The 24,350-nt window shown below is 40.1% G+C and overlaps 1 protein-coding gene across 2 annotated transcripts in view; it reads right to left on the bottom strand.

Annotated features, from left to right (window-relative positions):
* bmp1 (bone morphogenetic protein 1) overlaps positions 1-24,350 on the bottom strand; it is a 46,995-nt gene that overhangs the window by 9,330 nt on the left and 13,315 nt on the right. For both annotated transcript variants that reach the window (XM_012959185.3, NM_001045671.1), the window contains exons 3-15: positions 14,794-14,949; positions 14,373-14,490; positions 14,007-14,185; positions 13,595-13,700; positions 11,345-11,469; positions 9,431-9,546; positions 8,955-9,057; positions 8,737-8,853; positions 3,245-3,390; positions 2,528-2,723; positions 1,931-2,056; positions 1,687-1,847; positions 591-771 (exon numbers count right to left, since the gene is read on the bottom strand). In XM_012959185.3, coding sequence (XP_012814639.1) covers positions 591-771; positions 1,687-1,847; positions 1,931-2,056; positions 2,528-2,723; positions 3,245-3,390; positions 8,737-8,853; positions 8,955-9,057; positions 9,431-9,546; positions 11,345-11,469; positions 13,595-13,700; positions 14,007-14,185; positions 14,373-14,490; positions 14,794-14,949 — 1,830 coding nt within the window. The remainder of the gene's footprint in view (positions 1-590; positions 772-1,686; positions 1,848-1,930; positions 2,057-2,527; positions 2,724-3,244; positions 3,391-8,736; positions 8,854-8,954; positions 9,058-9,430; positions 9,547-11,344; positions 11,470-13,594; positions 13,701-14,006; positions 14,186-14,372; positions 14,491-14,793; positions 14,950-24,350) is intronic.

Here is a 24,350-nt window from a genome sequence, read left to right as displayed (position 1 = left end):
TTGGAAGGCCAGGCCTGATTTCTAACATCAGTTCCCCAGGTTTTACATATGAATGGAAGCAATGAATGGAACAATGTTCCAACATCAAGTGGAAATCTTCCTAGAAAAGTAGAGGTTGTTATAGCATCAAAGAGAGTACTAACTTCCCGCTAAGACACTTGAGATGTTGATAGGCAGGTGTCTACATACTTGTTAAGATATAGTGCATGATTTAGTCAGTAAGAAGGGTAATGGTTAATTGCATGTCCTGCCTCTTCTGCTATATGTGTCTTTTAGATAGCTGGAGGGAAAATCAGGGATCAGCCCATAATTGCTCTTTGCTTGTCTTGTTTCCCTGCCCTTCTTCAGCCGCTGGGTCTAACTGCACTTTACAAAAAACTACACATTTCCCCTATATTGTTATGATGGAATAAGAAATGATGACATTCCAAAGCAATGCAGGCAAGTGACAAAGACTCTAATGTCATCATCTCATAACAAATATTACCTTTATTTTTATGGGGTGTCACAGATCAGACATCCCGAGTGCAAAGTTTAAGGGGGGGGGGGGAAGGAGAAGGTGAGAGCAGCGTGCAGGTAGGGGGGCTCACCTGAGAAGAAATGAGCTTGGAAACCTTTCTTAGACACAGTGTTATCAGATTTGAACTCAATGCGCATGTTATTGTACTGGGAGGTGATCACCGCTGGGAGCTCTGAGCCACAGAACTTCCCGTGCAGTTTGGAGTCTGACGTCAGCCCACTGCGAACCTCCACAAAATCGTATTTGCACACCTGAGCAGGTACGATGGGAGGGAAAAATAAAAGGAGAATGTCACACATCAACAAGTGTAGGAAGGAAATGGAAATAAAGCAGGTTAATTGGGATATTCAGTTTGATAGTTGTATAATGTAGACATGTATTTGAGGAACACAAAATCAAAGGGATTTAACTGCAGGAATGATTGATTATTATTATTCTTTACATAGCTTATACATCATTTGCATCGTATTTTCCCCATCTTACAATCTCAGGTCCCTATCACACACTATAATCAGCTTTATCAGGAGCCAGTTAAGCTGCCTGTATGTTTTTTAAGTGTGCTAAGAAAACATAGTACCCGGAGGAAAACCATTGAAGCATTGGAGACTGTACAAACATCTTGAAAATAGTGCCTTGGCTGGAATCAAACCTCGGGACATACATCTGGGTGATAATAATCAGCCACTGGTCCATCTACATCAGTGATCCCCAACCAGTGGTTCAGGAGCAACATGTTATTCACCAACCCCTTGGATGTTGCTCCCAGTGGCCTCAAAGCAGGTGCCCATTTTTTAATTCCTAGCTTTTGGGCAAGTGTTACATAAAACCCAGGTGTTCTGCCAAACAGAGCCTCCTGTAGGCTGCTAGTCCGCATAGGGGCTGCCAAATCACCAATCAGAGGCCCTATTTGTAACCCCAGGAACATTTTTCATGCTTGTGTTACTCCCCAACTCTTTTTACATTTGAATATGACTCATAGGTAAAACAAAATTGGGGATCTCTGATCTACATCATGTTACCAGTCATTTCCAACTTATCTTAAAGTTATGAACAACTAAAGAAACGTGGGAATAAGAAACAGGTGACTGAGGGAATTTAATAACTTGCACATTAGTTGTGTTACTAAGGTTTATGCTTCTATGCTGGTGGAAAAGGCTCCCACTTACATCATTGCCTTCTGTTTCAAACTGATCAAACTTGAGTGAGATGCGATACTGGGTTGGTGCCACTAGCTGCCACACACAGTTTTTGTTTGGAGGATACTCTTTGGGCCATCCTGGGCTGGTGATTGAGCCATTTAGTTTGGTCAGGAATCCACCACAGGCAGCTATGGTAAAAAAAAAAACAACTGTTAAACCTCTGCCCAGATGGTGTGCAGCGATGAATGCAACACAGCTCTTGAGGTCTCACCTTCACATGACTTCTTATCTGGTCCCAGTTCATATCCTGGGTCACAGGCACACTTGTAGCTGCCCAGAGTGTTTACACAGCGCTGCTCACATCCTCCATTATTAGGGCGGGAACACTCATCCACCTCTGTGGGAAAAGGCATCATGAGAGAAGTGGAAAGGGAAGTTTATTTTAATAAGAATAGCAAACAATTAACACTAAGGCCAAAAAATAGACATTTTGGGTGTTCATGAGATGTCTTTATTTAGAGCTTATTGACATAAAATAATGTCTTGAAATGAAAATACAGAAATAACTGAATCACTGCAAGGGAAAAACATGTATTTTTTGGTTTAAAGGTGGTGCTGCTGCTCCTAAACAGGCTAGATGGAACCTCAGTGGGGAAGGACGGACATCATGCCCTTCTGAGGTTACGAGGCTTGTAAACCATGGGCATATCAGTTCAACTCACTGTTTGCTGCCAGAGGGTCTGCCACTTTGGTAGCCCTGGCACAGTTATAAATTGACCCCATATATATATATATTGTATACCAGCATCTGAACAGGAGCCTTGGCTTATTCTTCTAATCACAGTATAGATGAATGAACCCTACTTACCTTTGAAATAGTTAAGTGAGAAGCCAGCCTTGTTGATGGAACCATCAGACACAAATTTAATCCATAGCTGGTTTGTTGAACTTTTGATGTCATCTGGTTTGTCATAACCACAGAAACGGCCAATCAGTGGGCTGGATTCTGAGCTGCCATCTCGGATCTCCAGATAATCATATGCGCAACTGTCATGCCGTTCAATCTGATGGAAGAATGAGCTATCTTAGTGATTTATTGTGGTTCTATATGTAGGGGCAGATTAATCACTAGACACCCCAAGGCTATAGCCGAGGCTAGGGGGCCAGTGTGATCGGAGACCTATTCTGCTATATAATATATTTTTTAAAAATTTGTACAGCAGCTGCTGCATCGTGCCTATGTCTGTGTAGTGCAGGGAGAAGTGAAGCAGCAGTCCAAGCAAGGAAGAACAAACATATTAGACAGGTGGCACATATATGCCCAATGCCCCAACAGTGTAGTTAAAAAAACAAGTTTTGGATGAGTAGTGTGTATATCCGTGTACCCTGACGTAGATAATATGCTTAAATGGGGATTTGATTTTTTATGTATACACTACCTGGAAAATTCCATTTAAAAAACAGCTTTGAGAGAACAGTACTTAAACATATGCTCCCCTACTACAGTTATATTATCCACCCACCCAGAAAGCATAATCTCTTCTTCATTATAGTCATTATTATAGCTCTATCCCATGGTACTGACCTCAAAGGACTGGAATGAGACTCCGACATGGAACCCGTCAGACACACTCAGCTTCCACACGCAGGCCTTGTTGGGTCTGTAATCGTCTGGGTAATTTGGGGACTGGATGTGACCAGAGTCTTTCTTTACGTCTCCTCCACACAGTGCTGCAAAAGTGAGAACGTTCAGATACTTAAGACAAGGTTGGACAAATTGGATCTAGTTAAAATGTTCAGGAAGTCAAGTGTGTTGGGGTATAAATAATAATGGGGGTAATGCAAAGCCGTAGAAGCAGGTGATGCACTTTAGAAGTCTTGGGACCAGGCAGAGATGAAACTCTGCACAAATGCTTAATTTCAGGCCTCATCACAAGGAGAACATTAAATTAGTAGCAGTCTTTGCCAAACCTTCTCCGAGGTCCTTGAGGACTCTGATTTCTCATTCTGTAATAAAGCCACTACTGTAGTCAATCAGAGGGCAGGCAAAGACTTGGAACTTTTACAGGCCAAGTTTTGCTTCAGATGTGAATGCCAATGCAGACTGTAAGTTTATGGTGTGTTTTAAGTGAAAGCATGCTACATTTCTGGGTTCCTGCTTCACCAGCATGTCTGACTTTCACAAGGAATGCTCCAGCATCTCATGAATTCATTAAATAAGCAAATAAACCATACTGGTTAGGGTGAGACATGTACCTTCTTAAAACAGAAGGCATTTAAATGCCTCTTGCTATACACATAGCACTACCTTAAAACCAAAAATGAAAGGCTTTAACCTTCACTTACACAATTGTGGGTGAAGACATGCAAATTACTCCTTAATGTTCTTGTGGCCATGTATCCATGGGGACCATAAGGAGTCATTTGCACGTCTCTGCCCATAATTCCTTACGTTTAAACCCTCTCGGTTTGGCTTTTTTAGACAGTGCCATGTGTGTAGCATGGGGCATAGGGATACCTTCTGTTTTAAGAAAGCTCTCGGTGCTTAAATTGTATAACAAAGACTACAGGTATTCTGGAAGCCAAGAGGCCCAACCTCCTTGACATTTCTAAATATCCAAATATTGTTTGATGTTTATTTTGTTTACCAGCATATTTTCAATTTTCCTGTAACCATCAGGTTCTGTTGGGTTAATTTACATCTCACTGAATCACCCTCTAAGGACTCCCATTTTTTTTCCTCATAGCCACATAAGCTATTCTCCAGTGTATGCTTTCTCTAGTAATGACATATTTATTCCCTTCATCCACAGCATGCAGTAAGTGCTATCATGACTCACCATACTAGACAGGGTACATGGAAATAATGGGATCATTTTAGGGATATCCTTAGTTCAACTGCCAACCATTGACCCCTGTTAGGTTAATCATAATGGTTTTACAGCCTGTTAGTCAGTTAGGCATGCATGATTCCAGCGGCCACCCTTTCTCATATGGTTTGGGCTTGTTTAACATTACATACATATTAAGAACAACAGTGCCAAACCCAATGTTTAGTGGTTCCTATAGAACACAATCAAAGTCAGAAGTTGTTGTGAAGAAGTTCAAAATGGTAACTCAAGGACAAGTAGATTAAGAAGTCTAACCTTCTTGGTCATGTGTAAAAAAAGGTTCCATTCTAAATTTATTAGTAGTAGTTGTAGTAAAGTCATGTAAAGCTGATTCTGCATTTCTCTGCAGGGCGAGAATCCGCCCCTGTGCTTAAAAAATCTGATCGGATGCAGGCACCGAATTTGAAGCAAGACTGCTTGTGTATGCCCAGTGTGGCATTAGCCTAGTAATGCAACATTATGCTTTCCCCTGCTAAAGCTGGGGGTGAAATATCTGGGGGTAATGCAAGTCAAGTCTCCCACCACTATTCTGTGTCCTTTCTTTTTGTTTGCACTGGAAAAAAAAAGCTTTGGAACCACTAATTTAAAATCTTTGGAAACTGTTGGGGGAAAGGCAGGATGTGCTGCAGAATCTTAGGAACAGGAAATAGGACAGCGACATATAGTGGAAATGAAAACCAATTCAAGAAAGTTATGGGAGGAAACCCAAGACAAATACATTAGTGGGAAAGTGAATCAAACTGGAGTGGAAAGTGGAGCAAAGTGGAAAGAAAAACAAGTAGGTATGTGAGATCTAGACTAGGTTAGGTGCTGAGTCATAAAGGATGTTATAGCATTCAGCATGGAGGGCCTTCCTTGTTCCCACCATAAACAATACATTCCTTTGCCTGTGGTTATGCCCAGATGTGATATCCCTGTAAGAACAATAGCCAGTGCATACAAATAAGTCCAGGACCCACATAAATGGAGGAAATGATGTTGTACTGCATCACCAAAATATATATTTATACAGAACGCAGTGCACAAAAGGACTTCAAACACATTAGGGCTCATCTATATCCACAAGCGCAGTTGTGTTTCCCCACTTGCATTTAAATGCTCTCCTTGCAATTCTCTATAGTTGCACTTGGTGCCTTTTAGTCCCTTCTGCCTTCTGTTCTGAATCAGATGCCTGTTGACACATGGAAACCCTGGACCTACCACCATCCCCTGACCAGGCAGTAGCTAGGGTTGCCACCAGTCCGGTTTTGACCCGGACAGCCCAGTTTTCATAGCCCCACCCTGTGACATCAATGTTCCCACCTCTTCTCCGCCCCGTGTTTGTCACCACCTGCCCCATGCCCGGTGAAAAAAGATGGCAGAGGTGGCAACCCTTGCAGTAGCTCCAATGTTCCCTTCACACCCAGTGTCCATAGGCGTAGCACACTTGTGCCTGAAGATATCATGGATATCACTAATGTGACAAACACAGAGTTACACGCAATTGCATGTGGTTTACAACAGTGTGTGCAGTTTCAGTAATTTTGCCAATCTGACATAATTCGGCAGGCACAGCAGAACTGCGGCCACAATGACACCAAAATTTGGGAAAAAACATGGCGATTGCACTTTGCTCACTGTACTTGCCTATGTACGTGAGCCCTATAGAATTTTCTGCTGCAGCCCGGGGGAGGGGGGGGGGGTTATTTGTTCAGATCCCAGATTTGGTAAAAAAAAAAAAAGCTATATTTTTCAACTTTCATTGTAGTAAATATTCATAAATATTCCTATTTTAATTATAAAAAGGCAATACGACTCCTTTAAAAAGTTATTGCATGTCAAAAAGTTGGTATGTCTGCAGCAGCACAGGTCATAGCTTGTGGAAATGTTTAGCTGCAGTCTATAGAACAAATATGCCTTCTGGAAAAACACGAGGAGTGGATACCACAATTTGCAAGGCTATCAATGCTACGTTTCAACTGCAATAACTGCTGAATGAAGCATTTCCCAGCATTCAGTGGGAAAAAGCGCTATAAGGTAATACTTTTTCTTAAAGGGGGCAGTGTACTCCTTATTCAGTATGGTTTCAATGTATAGGGCTTGTGCTGGACATAGCCAAAAAATAGGCAATAAGTAAGGCAAACAGGGGAATTTAAGATAATTTAAGATTACAAGCGCAAAGATAATTTAAGATTACAAGCGCACAGATAATCCCCCTGCATGGAGGATTTCTGTTAATCTATTAGCCAATACAATCACAACAAATGCTGAAGGGAGGGGATTGTTTATACAGAGCTCATTATATTTAAACTAAGTCAGCTAATTACAGGGCAGATGGTAAGTGTGAACACAAAAACGCAGTTACTACTTTGTGATAAGAACAAAAAAACTGAAAACAATATTTAATATCTTCAAATTGAACAATAGGGAGAATTATTATTATTAGCATAAATTCAAATTATTTGGTCATATTGATAAAAGGTGTATACTGCTCTTTTAAAAAGGATACTATCATCAAAATACAAAGTTTTATTTTACTACTGGAAAAAGTCAAAGACAATTCTTTTGTATGTGACAAAGGCTTCTATTAAAGAAGAACTAAAGCTTAACTAAAGACGTAGGGCAGAAATGTTGTCCCCTTGGGCTGGTACATGGGGGCTGGTACATGGGTACTGCTACTGGGGGCACAGATCTTCCCTGCTAAAGGGCTGTGGTTGCCTTGGGCTGGTACAGGAGTCCAAAACATAAAGTACAAGAGCCCTTCAGCAGGGAAATTCTGTGCCCCCAAAGATGCCCCAGTAGCCCCCCCATCTTCTTTTCTGCTTATTCCCTGCACATACTCTGTGCTGCTGTCACTTACCTGAGCTTAGGGCCCCACTCACTATATACTGTATATATAGAATATAAATGTCCCACTATACTGTATATATATAGAATATAAATGGCACACTATACTGTATATATAGAATATAAATGTCTCACTATACTGTATATATAGAATATAAATGTCTCACTATACTGTATATATAGAATATAAATGTCACACTATACTTTATATATATATAATATAAATGTCTCACTATACTGTATATATAGAATATAAATGGCACACTATACTGTATATATAGAATATAAATGGCACACTATACTTTATATATATATAATATAAATGTCTCACTATACTGTATATATAGAATATAAATGGCACACTATACTGTATATATAGAATATAAATGGCACACTATACTGTATATATTGAATATAAATGGCACACTATACTGTATATATAGAATATAAATGGCACACTATACTGTATATATAGAATATAAATGGCACACTATACTGTATATATAGAATATAAATGGCACACTATACTGTATATATAGAATATAAATGGCACACTATACTGTATATATTGAATATAAATGTCACACTATACTGTATAAATAGAATATAAATGGCACACTATACTGTATATATAGAATATAAATGTCTCACTATACTGTATATATACAATATAAATGTACGGTAACTATATATGGCTGATTAGTAATTAATACATATAATTACTATATGGCAGTTTAGAAATAAGTGCATCTAGGATCAGTATTTAATAATCAGCCCTGTAGCATCAGATTATATAACAGACAAACCTTATTTTCTGCTTTATAATTTGCTACAACCCCTAAGCTTTGCTTCTCAACAGCCGCCCAGAGCTCACTGATCATATGAGTGTCACAAACACTTTTTAAGATGTGACAACTTTGACGTCCTGGATCATGGCTGCTACTGAGATGCTAAAACTTTTATACAGTATATAAAATATGGCATTTTTAGCCATATTCATTGTTAGGGTTTAGCTCTCCTTTAATCCCAACATATGAGGTACATACATTTTTTTAGCAGATGGAATAAAAATGATACTTTACTGGCTGGGTTCCTTTAAAAGATTATTGGAGTTATATGGGAACTTGGGAAAGGTTTAACATAAGTCCAGTAACCCACAGCAACCAGCCAAATGTTTTATCTGCACTAGACTGTGACTGCTTATGGGTTGCTATGGGTAACCAGACTTGGGCAAACGCTGCAAGGGATTCTATATAATTCCTCTCTTTTCTTTATTTTGAGTCCTCTCCAGTTATTCATGGTATTTCTTCCAATGTTTGCCCTTCAGCTTTCCCCATTGTCTCTTAACCTTCTATATTACCTTCATATACAGCCTGGAATCCTTTTCCCACCCAGTTGCTGCTGCTCCGGAACTCAATCCACAGGCGACTCTCTGTGGATATGATGGGCTCTGGTATCTTGTCTCCGCAGAACCTCCCTGTAAGCAGGACAGTGACACATATACACAATAGTATCAGTCAGCATCACATCCCCAGCCTGGAAACATCTGGCACTGAGATAAAACGAAAAGGGACCTACCTCGGAGTGGGGCCTTTTTCCAGAAACCATCTCTGACTTCAATGTAGTCATACCAGCAGAGGCGGCTGCGGTACAGATCCAAAGAGGTAAAGTTCAGTATAATCTGTGGTGGAAGGTTAGAAAGCAGGGGTGAGTGATTAAAGGGAGGAGATAGGGTGCTTTACAAAAATAGGGCTGATTAAGATGTTTAAGTAAAGCAAGAGTAGATATATATATATATTTATATATAAGACTGGAAGGGATGAGAGGTCATCTACATTATAATTAGTGATGGAAGGTTCATAGTGGAGGTTGATGATGAAAGGAAAATGGGGTGTGTGGCTAGGAAAAAAAAGGGCATTGAACACTGAAGAAAGACTTACAGAAAGGGTAAAGTCCACCAGACTGGGATACATGGAAAGAAAGTGGGAGAAAGTAAAAGAACAGCAAAGACAATGAGCGAAAACATTACAAGCATTGTACTAGCGCTCAGATACCTTTTCCCCAGGGGTGACAGACAGTCGCCAAACACAGTGCATGTACGCAGAGTATCCATTGGGGAAGCCAGGAGATGAGAAGTTACCCTGACTGTCCTGGAGCGTCTCCCCGCAAGCTGACGAGACAGGTCAGAGAGACATTCACACACAAGAGACAGAAGCCTTACAGCTCAGTAAGACAGAGTGAACCAATACTAAGGTCCAGACACTAAAATCAGACACAGTCCATCTTTCTCCATTTACTTGCTGCCTCTTTTTCCCCTCTCCCTAGCCTTCCTTGCTTGGTCTCCCTCCTACTAATTCCCTGGCCTTTTGATTTAAATACATGTGGGAAAGGCAGGAAACGATGAGTAAATAGGAAAAGGTTCAGACGAGGTGGATCAAGCAAACAGGCCTGAGCGGCCATCAAATTATAGGTTCTCTCTCTCACATTGCTTCTCTAATTCGCTCCCTACCCCCCCACATTGGTCGCTCACCCCCGTCTATTTCTCCTGCGGTATAGCTCCCCTGCTTATGATGTCACTGCCACATGATCTCCAGATGTCAAACAGATGTTCTAAGGTTATTGGTGAGTAGCGGAAACGGCAATGTCAAAGGGCAAAACATGGGCAACACTTCAGCCTCAGGTCCTTATTAAGAAAGGAGTTAATGGAAGCCCTGCTCTGCAGTCCTCTGACTTATACGGGGTTAATGGGTGGTGCCATGCCACTCTCAGGCACAGGGGATTAGGAGTAGCACTATGTAGAACGCTGGCAGGTTAGCAAGTGACACAATGCATCCCTATCCACCAAAGGTTTAAAGGGACAGGCACACTTATTTAAGCTGCACACCCGTAAATTTCACATCCGCTACACTAGTGGTGCAAGCCATCCGTAGGACTGGCAGGTCCTTATCCTCAGGAACAGGCCTCACTTTTCTAGAAGAACAGATCCAAACTTTAACAAACATGGGCCTAAACGTATCCATTTCATAACCTGGAAAATGTTCTTTTCTTTGCTGCTATATTGTATTGTAGTTGATTATTGGCTTGCTCTCCTTACCCTTGTCAGAAGTGTCAGTGACTACCTATTACAGCAATAAATAAACAGAAGAAGGCCAAAGGTGGGCAATAAGGCAACAATTCTGTTCACAAGGGGTGTTCCATGTGTTCTGCAGGCCACCACCATGTAAAGGACCCTGCACTGATGTCCCTGATAGCTAAATGGTTAATGAACATGGTCAGTTCCAAATGAAGTCATGGGGAAGCATTTGACTGTCTGTTGTGGTCTTAAACATGGAACACAAGGGATTACTCAAGTGATTGTTCTTCAGTTCTCTGCTGAGAGGTGTCATGGAGGTAGCAGCTTTGCCATGCTTTTTGTCTGCAAACGGTTAATAAGTGGGTGTTTCTTACACCCTGCAGATCTCATACAGTCAGTTGCTTAGGATGGTAAACAACTTTGTCCCATTGTTGCCATGGTAATGGGAAAAACTTAAGACTAACAAGCCACAGAGGAAAACGACAAGGAGGATGAAGGAGAGCAAAAAAAAGGAAGAGAGAGAAGAGGTTGGGAAAAGAGGCAACATGAGCAAATTAAACAGGACTGACCTACTACAGAATCTGGGCCCTAGTGAAACCACCCAGTCTCTATATATGGGGGTGGTCTTGCCACGCACTGCAACATTTTCGAGGTGAATTGTCCTTGGTGGCTTTGCAGACATGCTGAACTAGAAATCCAGGATTCTAACTCTATATTTAACTGATAGAGACTGCTGCAGACATGTATTGATTATAATAAATCCCAGCAGTTCCGCTTTATAACTGGCCCAGCTAGGGGGTTTACTCAGCTATTTATCTAGGGATTCTGAATGTGCTAGTGATCTCTCGCATTTCATTCACAATAAATAGGCATGCCAATAATTCATGTTTATTACCTGGACACTTGTACAGCTTCCTGGCTTGTGCAATGTCTCCAGAACTTAACCGCGTTCTCTGTCCAATTGGAGGTCTCACACCATTCACATCATATTTGGGCAGGATCGTGTCCAGGAAAATCCCTCTGCGACAAAGCCACAAATAGACAAACCAGATTTCCCCAATTAGTAAGCTTCATACAAATGGCTGAACCAAATGGAGTTCAGGGCACAGAGGAATCTCACAACTTTTTTTAACAAGGGAACTGCACCTAACTTGTAGTCGATCATTTATAATTAATTATATAAATTAGTTTTATTATTTTTAATAGTTTGAGAAATGAATGATTTATGACTGTACTTTCTCAACCCAACATTTTTCCAACCGCAACTGGACTCATGCTGCAATCAGCCAGTTAGAACTGGGAAAATCTGTCAGTGGCTCACAGCATGGGTGCTTTAGTTGCAGCCAGGAAAATAAAGTTAGCTTGAGGAACAACTGTAAGAAAAAAAGACTTTTTGTAAAAAAAGATTTCTTAAACAATAATAGCATAATAGTGACAATTCCCCTTTATTTAAAAAAGAAAGGAAAGACTCTAAACCCATTACCCATAGGGCCCAATGCATATACTGTATGTGTTTGCCATTGTACAAGACCAAAGTGTAATCTTTAGGGTGAAGACAGATGGGGTGATTAATCGTCATGATTTTCAAAATCGTAATCATGGCGACTAATCGATGTGCCAAAACTATGCTGATTTGTCCTGCACAGACTATTTCACACGTGGCAACTTGTACGTTTGGAGTTTGCTGTTGTAGAGATTGTGTTTTGAAAGATCACCGCAACTAATCGTCCCATCTGTCTTCACCCTTAGTCAAGTAGTGCTTTCATTGTGCTTGCTCAGGTGACTTTAGTCATGTGACTATATCCCCTTCCTTTCTTTAAGAGTCTACCAGTACTGCCTTGCTTTATGGCTGACATTCTGAGATCTTTATAACACAGCATTCAATCACAGCAGGCACAGTATTTTTTTTAAAACCCATTGTTTACCGACACTTTAGGATAAGACTGATTAGAAGAAAGCTTAGCAGTGTAATTTAGTAGTTTAAGGGCTGTGGCACACGGGGAGATTAGTCACCGTGCGACAAATCTCCCCGAAATGCCATCCCACCGGCTAAAATGTAAATTGCCAGTGGGATGGCATATGCGGCGCAGCGATTTGCCAAAATCGCCGAAGTTGCCTCTCCCACCAGTGATTAATATTTTAGCCGGTGGGATGGCATTTCGGGGAGATTAGTCGCCATCGACAAGGGAGATTTGTTGCGCTGCGACTAATCTCCCCGTGTGCCACAGCCCTTAAACTACTAAATTACACTGCTAAGCTTTCTTCTATTTAGCCTTATCCTAAAGTGTCGGTAAACAATGGGTTTTAAAAAAATACTGTGCCTGCTGTGATTGAATGCTGTGTTATAAAGATCTCAGAATGTCAGCCATAAAGCAAGGCAGTACTGGTAGATTAGTCGCTCATTCAAGGCAATGAAAGTCACAGAAAGCGACTTTAATTGGCTCTTCAGGAAACTGTGCCATGAGCCTTAAAATAAAGTAATTTCATTAAAAATGGATTTCTTTAGTAACATAAAAAAGCAGCCCAGCACCAAAAAGGCATGCATGGAAATAAAATGGAAATTACACATGGTGAAATGATGGGCCAGTGCCTGTAATTAGTTCAAACCAACTAAATCTTTTTCAGGATTATTTTACACATAAATGAATTCACTTAAGGGCTTCACAAACTGTAGGTTCTGCCTTCTACTCTTCTAAACTTTCTTTTCTTCGATCAGTTCGTATTGAAACAGCACTTAGGTGCATTTTAGAGTGCAAGCTCTACTGGGACAAGGAGCTCCTTCCTATTCTGTCACTTACCACATGGCACATAATCTCTGAATATTTATACTAATTTGTTGTACTGTTCTGTCCTCAATGTACTTTTCTAGATTGTAAAATTGGAAAGTGCTTTATACTCTAGTAGCAATTTATAAAGTTATAAATACATACATCTTTTCTGCTATTTAGATCTAAAAGTATCTGCTTTCTCATCTGGACAGCACTAAGATCAAAGGTAGATAGAAACTTTTCCTTTAGATGGACAGTACATAGAGGAGGTAGACGATTGCATGATGAGCATTTTCCTTCTCTGTACACAAGCATTAAGAAATTCCACTAGTTTAGTGGATGAAACCTCTATAAAGTATTGCCTGGGGCATCCTCACCTGGAAAAGGTGTTGCGTGCGTAGTGCATAATGCTATCAAAATCATAGGTTTCTCCAAGGGACTCAACCTCTTCTGGCTCCATCTTCAAGAAGTTATACTCCTGTCCTGAGGGAATAGCACACAATTAGGGAGCATATGGACACGGGTCAGGAGCGGTAGGCTAATATATTTATGTTGGGTGTTCCTGGTGCTATGAGGCTGCATTTACTAAACTGCACCATCTGATTCACTAAATGTCAACACTGCAGTTACTTGTAACAATCTTTGCTGACATTTTTTAACTTGTAGTATCCTGATTGTAATCCAATTTAGCGCTTATATTAGTAAATCAGCCTACCCCCAATTTTTTTTTTATCATCTCCTAAAATTAACTTGTTCCATCTACCCTCTACCACAACCCTCAACAAGTACCCGGTTGAATATTCTCCCTGATGATTGACACGTGGTCATCCCGGTCGGGCCTGGTGTGTTCATGCCAGAATCCTATGACGTGACCCAACTCGTGAACAACAATGCCAAATTTGTCACAGTTTTTGCCAATAGATATGGCTTGCGGGCCACCACCACGTCGGCCCACATAAGAGCAGCATCTGCAGAGGATGGATAAAATATCATTGATTATGGAAGAAAAGATGAGCATACATGATCCTGTGTGTGAGGGGATCAAGGATGGAGAACTTTACAGGTGTCATCATTAGTTCTCCATCCTTGATCCTTGGACTTTAAGAAGTCTATCTGAAGAGAACATTGGGTTTTGCCGTTGTGGTTTCTATTTACCCGCATGGTCTGTATGTAAAAACAATGTAACTGTCCTCATCCGTCCTCTCTAGGAAAGTGACGCACGTGTGCTTCTCCCAATGGCGCATTGCTTGCCGGAATATTGCCCTCTGACTGCCTGTGACAGATTGGGTGGGGAGAGTAGGGCAGAAAGGAAACACAATGCAGTGAAATGTGGTAAAGATTAAAATAGAGGATAACAGAGTAGAGAGAAGAATTAGGTATAAAGAGAAAACAGAGCAGGAAGGATATAGCAACAGACAAAGATGGCAGAGAAACCAAGTGGAAGAGGAGAGAAATGGACAGATAACAGGAAGGGGATCAACATGACCGCACCATGATAAACTGGCCTTTAGCATATAATGTAAATACATGTGACAATGTTTCTTATACCACTGACCTACCATATCATCCAACTCACCACTGAAATTTCCACTAATTACATAGGGAATGACACCATCTGGCCAAACCCTCTCAGGTCGGGATGTCGCTGCTCTCCTTTCTCGAGAACGCCGTCTTTCTTTCCTCATGCGTCGGCCTTTGTGTGGCCTGGAGCTGTTGGACGCAGCACCTGAGACTGGGGCAATAGCAAGAAGGAGTATGTCATTATAAACAATCAGTTTAATTGACTTAAAGGAACAGTAACACCAAAAAATGAAAGTGTTTTAAAGTAATTAAAATATAATGTACTGTTGCCCTGCACTGGTAAAAGTTGTGTGTTTGCTACAGTAATACTACTATAGTTTATATAAATAAGCTGCTGTGGAACCATGGGGGCAGCCATTAAAGTTGGAAAAAAGGAGAAAAGGCACAGGTTACACAGCAGATAACAGATAAGCTCTGTAGAATACAATAGTGTTTATCTGTTATCTCCTATGTGCCTGTGCCTTTTCTCTTTTGAATGGCTGCCCCCGTGGCTAAACAGCAGCTTTGTTTATATACATTTCTGAGGCAAACACACCAGTTGTACCAGTGCAGGGCAGCAGTATATTTTATTCTTATTACTTTTATACACTTTCATTTTTTGGTGTTACTGTTCCTTTAACTACCATTGCAAGCAGGCAGTCAGAAAGGGAAATCAATAGGAGAAGTAGGATAAGCTACTTAAAATAAGAACAGTGATAAAAGCGAACTCTCATTGTTCCTATTTTTTGGTTGCTGGGGGTCAGTGACCCTGACAACCAGATTGCATTCTCAGTTGCCAGCTGGAATTAGGCAGAATAGGAAGGCTAATAATTCTAAAAGCATATAAAATAAGTAATGACGACCAAGGAAAAAGTTTCTTGGAATAGTTCCATCTATAACATACTAAAATTTAATATAAAAGTTGAATATTGCCTTTTTAACACTACAAAGCTGTGCCAAAAGAATGCGCAAGTGCCAAAAGAATACCTCTGACTGAAAAATAGTGCTAAACTGCATAGTTCTTTATCCAACACTGGGTCAGCTTGACATTTTTTTTTATGATTTTAACCCCCATCCCCCATGGAACCCTCCATTCACAGCATACTGATTGGCCAAAACATGGAGTGGACTAAAGATTATTGCTTATGATACATGAGCTATATCACACAACTAAGAGTTTATTTAAAGGGGTTGTTTAACATTAAGTTAACTGATATAGAATGGCCAGTCCTTAGCAACTTCTTCTTCTGACTCTTTCTAGCTCTCAAATGGGGGTCAGCAGCCAAAAAACTATTGTTCTATGGGCTCCAATTTTACTGTTATTGTTACTTTTTATTACTTATCTTTCTATTCAGCCCTCTCCTATTCATATTCCAGCCTCTCATTCACACTACTCCCTGGTCACTAGGGTACTTTGGACCCTAGCAACCAGATAGCTGGTGAAATGCCAAACTGGAGAGCTGCTGAACAAAAAGCTAAATACTCAAAAAACCCACCAATAATAAAAAATGAAGACCAACGGTTAACTCAAGGGTGAGCAACCCCTTTAAGAGGGTAGGAGAAGGTGAGGGAAAAAAGCATTTCTATAGGAATCCTGTTATGTAAAGAAGGGTTGGGTACAATGAACATTACCCATACATCGGCACATTAGACTTTCTGCTGATGTTGCTGATCACATGGATACACAAATGTCTGCGTTCGCACTTCCCTGTCGCTCTCCCATGACCCTTCTTATCAGGACAGGATTGTTGGACACAGAACACTCTGTCCAGGAAAGCACTGGGACTACAGTATCAGGAAACACTAAGTGCATATCTACCTTCCATGATTTACCAGGAGCCTGACACTCTGATACTTGGCTTGTTTTCCAAGAAGTTTCATTTATTTTTAGTACCTATATGTTATGGGATGCCAAAAATCTACACTGCTTAGCTTGGTACATATATATACATTATATGTATGGGATAAAAGGTAATCCCACTGTCAGTTCCTTGAGCGGAAACAGACAGAGCAGGAACATTCTTAAAATATTTATATATATAAGATATATTTTGACTTAGTCTTCAATTTGTGGTGTGTTTAGATTCAGCAGGAGTTTTGGACACTGGCAAGTGGTAATGCAGAAGTAAAAAGTGTGAACCTAATGAAAAAAAAAACATTTTTTAATTTGATATTGATAATTGTGAGTTAATGAGTACATGCCCATCAGGCACAAAATGCGTCAGGCTATTTGTCATGTCCTAATTAAATAGACTGCTTACAAGTGCAAATGTCGGAGCCTTTATCTGAAAACCTTTTATCCAGAAAGATCCGAATTACTGGAAGGCCATCTCCTATGGACTCTATTTTTATCAAATAATAACAATTTTTGAAAGTGATTTACTTTTTCTCTGTAATAATAAAACAGTACCTGTACTTGATCCCAACTGAGATATAATTACCCCTTATTGGGGGCAGAACAGCCCTATTGGGTTTATTTAATGGTTAAATGATTCCCTTTTCTCTGTAATAATAAAACAGTACCTTGTACTTGATCCCAACTAAGATATAATTACCCCTTATTGGGGGCAGAACAGCCCTATTGGGTTTATTTAATGGTTAAATGATTCCCTTTTCTCTGTAATAATAAAACAGTACCTTGTACTTGATCCCAACTGAGATATCATTAATCCTTATTGATGGCAAAACAGGAGCTCCAGATTACATAAAGACGCCTTATCAAAAAAAGTATCCATTCTGGATAACAGGTCCCATACCTGTTCTGCTTAATTGAGGGGCTCACATTTTATACCCTAAGACACCCTATATGTGAAGCCCCCTATCTATATATAACCATATTGGTCATTAATGTAACTCTACATTTAATCAGGAGCAATATGAACCCTGTAACCCTTACCAATTTCTACATAAATCTTAGTCAGTCTCTTACATGCTCATTTACTGGCAGCCATTGGTGTGAAATACCAGCAAATCTGCTTTTTTCATTTGAATATGACTGTTGCTGCGTGGGCTATCACTGTATGGCTAAATATTAAGGAGCGGCTATTGAAGAACCACAAGGGAACTATCATATTAACAAAAACTAAATATAAGCTTTACCTCATGGAAATAATAATATAAACAATCAATCAAATCTATCAAAAAAATTGCATGCAAGCTGTAGCTCACAATAGTGGTGCGTTGTGGAGGGGGTCCAGGTGGTGGGTGTTTAGTTCCAGCACTGAATGCTTTCTATAGGGTAAGATGACTCAAATGGGGAGAGATATAGTGTGTATGGGTGAGGTCTTTGGGTAGTTATAGGTGGCTTATAGTAAGTGAATAAACAGCAGAAATTTCAGTGGAATAAAAACAACAACATTTATTGTCTCAAATTAACAGAACAAAAAACTAACATATAAAGTATACTATACCAAACAATGGATAGCTGTATCCCAGTGTCTCATGGTACCCACTCTCCTAACGCGTTTCACACTATGTGGTGCTCATCATCCTCTGATGAAGCACCACATGGTGCGAAACGCATTAGGAGAGTGGGTACCATGAGACACTGGGATACAGCTATCCATTGTTTGGTATAGTATACTTTATATGTTAGTTTTTTGTTCTGTTAATTTGAGACAATAAATGTTGTTTTTATTCCACTGAAATTTCTGCTGTTTATTCATATACTGATTCAGGACCTATCAGTGGGATATAACTTTTAGATTCCCTTTCTGAAACCTAATTTATTGCTTAGTTGCTTATAGTAAGGCAACAACTGCCATGGTTAACTAAACAGGGTTTACATTTATAAAGGAAGAACTTTCTATGGGGGGAGAGAAAATTATGATTTCAAAGTAATTAAGTTAAAGCTAGGAAGGTAGGTCTGGTTTGTATATCAATTTACACCCAACACAAATCAAAACTGCCCATACATACAACTATATTCATCTTGCCGCACAATATCAGGGCATCTATAGGCACCTAAAAATCAGTTCAAACAGACCGTACTTCCACTTTATTGCTTCTAGACAGATATGTCTTCTTATCAGCATATATAGGGCATCTAGAGAAGTACATGTGAGAGGCATTGCAGTTGCACTTGTTTGGGTCATTAGTAACACACATGGATTTAAACTATTTGCCCATTCTGATGGCCAAATTAATAATATCAAGCCAGTTGACCAACTTCAGTAACTCTATCAGTTATTGCTTTTCTTTTGCACTTTGCACATTGTGTGGGGCATTGTGAATGTGCCTTGGAGTCTTAGGAGTATACTGACAGAGTAATATTCATAAATATATATTAACTCTCTGAAGCTATGGTTAGAAATAAGAATTATGCCATGTAACTGACCTTAGTCATGTTTTTACACTGTTTGTGGATGTAAAAAATGTTATACACCTTTATAATTATGGCCCCTCTTCACTAAGTCAGAAGCTTATTGTATGGGACCCTCCTTAAAGCCTGTCTGATTGATATATGGCCAATAATCAGCCAGAAATATATAGGACAAGTTAGTGTCAGGTGTGAACCACATGAGGGTGTTGGAGTGGTCCTCTCACAATGGGTCTCCAGACACAGCAGCAAAGACCTGTTTGGTGGCTTCAAGAGGATCTATAGGTGCAGCTTATAGAGGGCCAAAATGGATTTCAGTGGCCACAGGGACATTTATAGCAAGCGCCACTATGCCTCAAAATGCTCCTTTGGCTCCCCCTGCCTGGTAATGTAACCTCCCACAGTTGCTATGTGAATTTCACAGAAAAATTTATTTGGTGCTCGATTGCGTAGGACCGAGGTACAGTTCCAATGGAATGTGATTATATAAGTAAAAAGAGAAGTGTTCTGCTCCCCAGAGGTGCTTATTAGCAAAGACTAGTCATTACCTAGAAATGTGTTTGGCCTGCCAAGTATTACCAAGTGCTGGAGATTTTAACAGCCTCAGGCAGTGATGGTATCATTTTATACTATGAACCGGACTCTTGTGTTTTTTTTTTCTTTTCAGAGAAACCTATAGACCTGATACTTCATTGGCTTTATAAGTTTCTGCTCTGTAATCTATTCAATAGACTCATAAAACAGATCTAATAGCACGTATATAGATGGAGTGAATTTGCTGCTAGAATTTTGTGGTTATGGGTAAGGATGGAACTAAGGATAGGCAGAAGAGGCACCTGCCTAGAGCACAATGGTGGGGGGTGCTAGGCAGGTACATCTCCTGTCTACCCCTAGCCTGGGCGCCTCTTGCCACCGTCGCTGCCATTTGTCACCGTGCCTGGTTGCGTAGGGCACCCCACTGGCTTGACCCACCTTTGGTTAGGGGTGTCTGTATAGACATTCCAATATTAATATGCCTTTAGAAATCCTAATCAGTCACAAACTAAGCTTCTAAGTGGTTTCTCCTCCTTTAGCAGCACTGTTGCACAGTTTCAATATTCAGTATTTCTGCCGCATATCTAGAGTCTGGATTATGTCACACAGCCACAGACTGATGGCTGACTTTTTTTGTTCACATCTTTTTTTGCTGCGACCATGTCGAATTTGATGCGCCCGCGCCTATTTTGACAAGACCACAGCTTTTTTTGCCACGCAACAAATTTTGCCACAGCTAATTTTCGCTGAAGTTTTGCAAAACAATTTCCAAATGGCAAAATGCGGAAATTCGCTGCAAATCCATACCTGGCGAAACTCCTCTACACTTCACCTTGGTCTGACCAATTGCTTTCTTCTTCTAATTTTTTGCACCTGGGAAGATGAGAAAAATGCTCCCCAGAGAACACAGCATTCCGTCAATATTTAAAGTTATTATTAGTTTGGTTTGCTTACAAGCCATAAAAAGAGCTAATTTCTGTCCAGAAACCCAGAGAAGCAAAAATGTTAGTTACCTTGGGATTTTTCTAGGCACAGCTGAGAAAATACAAGGTTACTAATATTAGCACACTGTTTTAGGGGACTGCCCCTTGGAGTCAAAAAAGGATTTTCTGAGTCAAACTTCAAACAGCTTTTTCTTTAACCCTCCTCTGTATCAACAGAATAGTATTTACTTGGGCCAAAGTTTGAACTTGACAGACATGCATCGTTCTTTTCCTTTTTCAACCTCAACTACTATCTAAGTCTGCCAAGTGCTGAACATGCTGGGCTGGGTTTGTTGCAAAGTTCTAATAGGCTGGGAAATGTGCCTTTTAATATGTCCTTGGTTAATGTAGAAGATACTTGGCAAACTGATTCAACTTTACATTCCTCCTAAGCAGAACCAGAGGGGATCGATATGATAAGAAGTATATAATCCATTAATGAAAATCATATTATGGGTGGCTGCAGTTATGCACATTAGTCAGAATGCGCCGGCAACTGATCTACATTCTTCATGTTTGAGCATGGATAAAAAGAGATATCTCTGAAAAACAGGGATATTTATACAGGAACAGTCTTCCTACCTTTACGAATTAACCTAGGATTGTCCACATTAGTCTAGAAGTATATTTTTGATGGTACAAAAGATTAACAGTGTAAATCAGGTCAGATGTGGAGGCTCGACATTGCAGTGTGTGTACATACACTCATGACATGAACAGAAAATACCATATAGATTTCCATGGGCACCCTTTATGTCAGTGTTAAAAACCTTTATATTCCTGGTAGCATGTCACTTAGAGATCTTTAAGTTTCATATTTGAAATAATATTATCCAAATGTGATCTGTAACCTCAAATGAGGTCAGGACACACAGACAGGCCAACTGGACAGGTTCCACAATCTAATTATATTCCTCCAGTCTAAGTTGGCTCACAATAGGCTAATAGACAAGCTTGGTAAAGTTGTTTATGTCCTTAACTGACTCAAAACTTTAGAGGTCCACAGTATCTTTACACATTAGGTGCCCTTCCATTCACATTCAAGCATGGCTGGTAAATTCCCTATCTCTAGCACTACACAGCTACCCGCTCTTATTGACTCTGCATGCACATAAGATGCCTGGTCTTCTTGGTTCTCCTTAGAATAGTTTCTGCCTTGGCACACATATCTCATTTACACTTTAGTTTTCTCAGACTGTTCTATGGACATTGAATCATAGTCATTACTATCTTTTATATATATGGTTCTGATGTACATCATTTACATCAGTCTCTGTTCCTTTTATTACATATGGCAGTTATATGGTAGCTTATAAGCTTCAATAGCTTCACTTAGATTGTAAGCTCTATGGGGCAGGGACCGCCTTCCTACTGTCGCATACCACATGGCCCTTATTCCCTGTGCATATATATATATATATTTATTGTACTTATTTATTATAACACTTGTCCTCCCTGTGTGTATTTTTGTATTTTGCAAGATTGTACAGTGCTGCGTACCCTTGTAGCGCTTTATAAATAAAGTTATACATACATACACTAGGACAAAGTTAACAGGTAACCAGTAAATGGTAGATGCCCGCTGGATGCTGACGGTAACTAGATCTGTAGCAAGTTTTACACATTTTATTATATAAGACCAATAGTTCCTTAAGCAACATTTATTCCACCTTCTCCCCTAGCACTTAATTAACTGTACTTTACATTCTGTATGTGTTTACACAAGGGATACCATCTCCCCCCACTATATGTTTATGCTGATCCCTCACTGCTCTGTGTATTCTCTCACACCGCCTACTCATATTTAGAACCAGCTTGAATTTTAAGTAAAACTTACTTCTATCTAGTATTCTGCATTATTATTACGACCCTGATTTATAGAGTCCCAACACATATGGCACAGTAATATAAGAGATATAGAGGAGCTGGCCATAAAGCTCTGGTTCGTTCTAAGTAGCAGTATCACAAGACTTTCCTTTTCGGAGTCACTATTTTTCTACCGACTGTGTCCAGTCAGCCAAATTGAACAGCAGGTGGAGCTGTTGTTTCAGAGTCATTATATTAGTAGTTTTAAAATTGCTAATATCTTGAAAACTAGAAGAAAAATGAATGCAAATTGCAAAAAGTGCTCAAAAGGAGGTTTGTGCCAGGAGTAACATTTATTGTTAGACTGTAGAGCCAGCCAGGGTATGTGCAAGAATGCCACTGAGAGGGATCGATCTGTGAGGTAGATGGGTCTGGAAGAGATGGGTGGGGTAGCCAAGTAAGGGTGAAATGAAAATGTCTTATTAAAATAGTGTAACGAGGAAATGCATGTGTGAGATCAGTGTAAATACATTTTTAAATCATTAGTAAGTACTGGGCAGCAGACCAAGGGCAATGAGCGGAGAAGATATGAGGGTATTCAATCAAAAGGATGGGTGGATAGATGCGAGGAAGAGTAATCGTTAGGAAGTGATTATTGGGGTGGATAACATGAGTGTGGGAGAAAAGTCATTTTTACATTTTTGGCAGGAACACAACATTTTTCAGAATTAACTATGGATATGGAATCATGCACAGAGAAATAAAGCAATGTATACACACACACACACACATAAGGCTATTATAAGTCACCTAGAAATTCCATGACCATAAAAAACCACGAGGCCAAAGGCCGCTTCTATACAGGTCATAGAACTCCAAGGTGGCTTCAAATATCCTTATATTTTGTAACAGGAGGTACATCATTTATTATAATACACAAGTTGCAGTGAGTCATGGGACAGGAATTACATCACTAAGCACTATTTAGAAGGATTTAATTTACAGAAGATTCATGACTCTTGTGTATTACAAAGATATATTTTCAGTCCTGTGCTAATAAATACCCAAATAGCTGCATAAGGGGTCACCGTGACCCCTACATCTGTGCTTCATCTTGTCTTTTGGGACTCTGATTTAGAGCCCTAGCTGTTAGCCTATTTCAGAAAGTTCTGTACCTTCCAGCTTAACACGGCTTCTCATTCCTTTCTGAAAAATAAATCATTCTTAGCCAAAAAACTTTCTGTAGTATTTAAGTAAGGCTATAAGAAGGTTTGAGGTTTGCAGGCAAACAATAGGAGCACTTGTTGAGTTATTTTCTAAAGACTACAGTACGTAAGTAAGTAATAAAAGGCTTTAGGTTTGCCCAGGACCTGTAACCCATAGCAACCAATCAGCAGGAAGCATTTACTGGTCACCTGTTTAAAAGCAATCTATTGTTGTCTACTATTGGTTGCTGATCCTGGGCATAATAAATGCCTCAAAATGAGTGTCAGATAGTGTTACCCAAGTCACCATGTTGTACACTGTTGCTGCTTTATAAAGAAACCCATAATAACAGATGTGTGCATGTTTCATGTTTATGTACAGAAGCCCATGCATATGGGTGCTGTGGACCTTTAAATCTCTGCTGCAAACTCAAGCAAGCTGGAGGTATCAGATGTATCTTAATGATACACACTCAGTTCTGTCCCTCTTGTTGGAGGCTTCATGATTATAAGTGCAGTCATCCTAGATGAGTGGTTCACAATCTGTGAAATTTGCCCCCACCCCCATACATTGAAAGATCAGCTCGTTTGGAGGCAGGGTCGGACTGGGCCACCGGGACGCGTTCCATTTATACGCGCTCGGGGAGGACGTCAGGTGGGGGCCCTGCAGGGGGGGTTAGGGGGGCCCCTGGGGGGGGTAGGGGACACAGCTGGCTGGGGTACCTGC

The sequence above is a fragment of the Xenopus tropicalis genome, chromosome 3 (genome assembly GCF_000004195.4).
Source record: "Xenopus tropicalis strain Nigerian chromosome 3, UCB_Xtro_10.0, whole genome shotgun sequence".
Taxonomy (NCBI): domain Eukaryota; kingdom Metazoa; phylum Chordata; class Amphibia; order Anura; family Pipidae; genus Xenopus; species Xenopus tropicalis.
The sequence above is the reverse complement of the archived record's forward strand: the minus strand, read 5'-3'. Positions and strand labels throughout refer to the sequence as shown.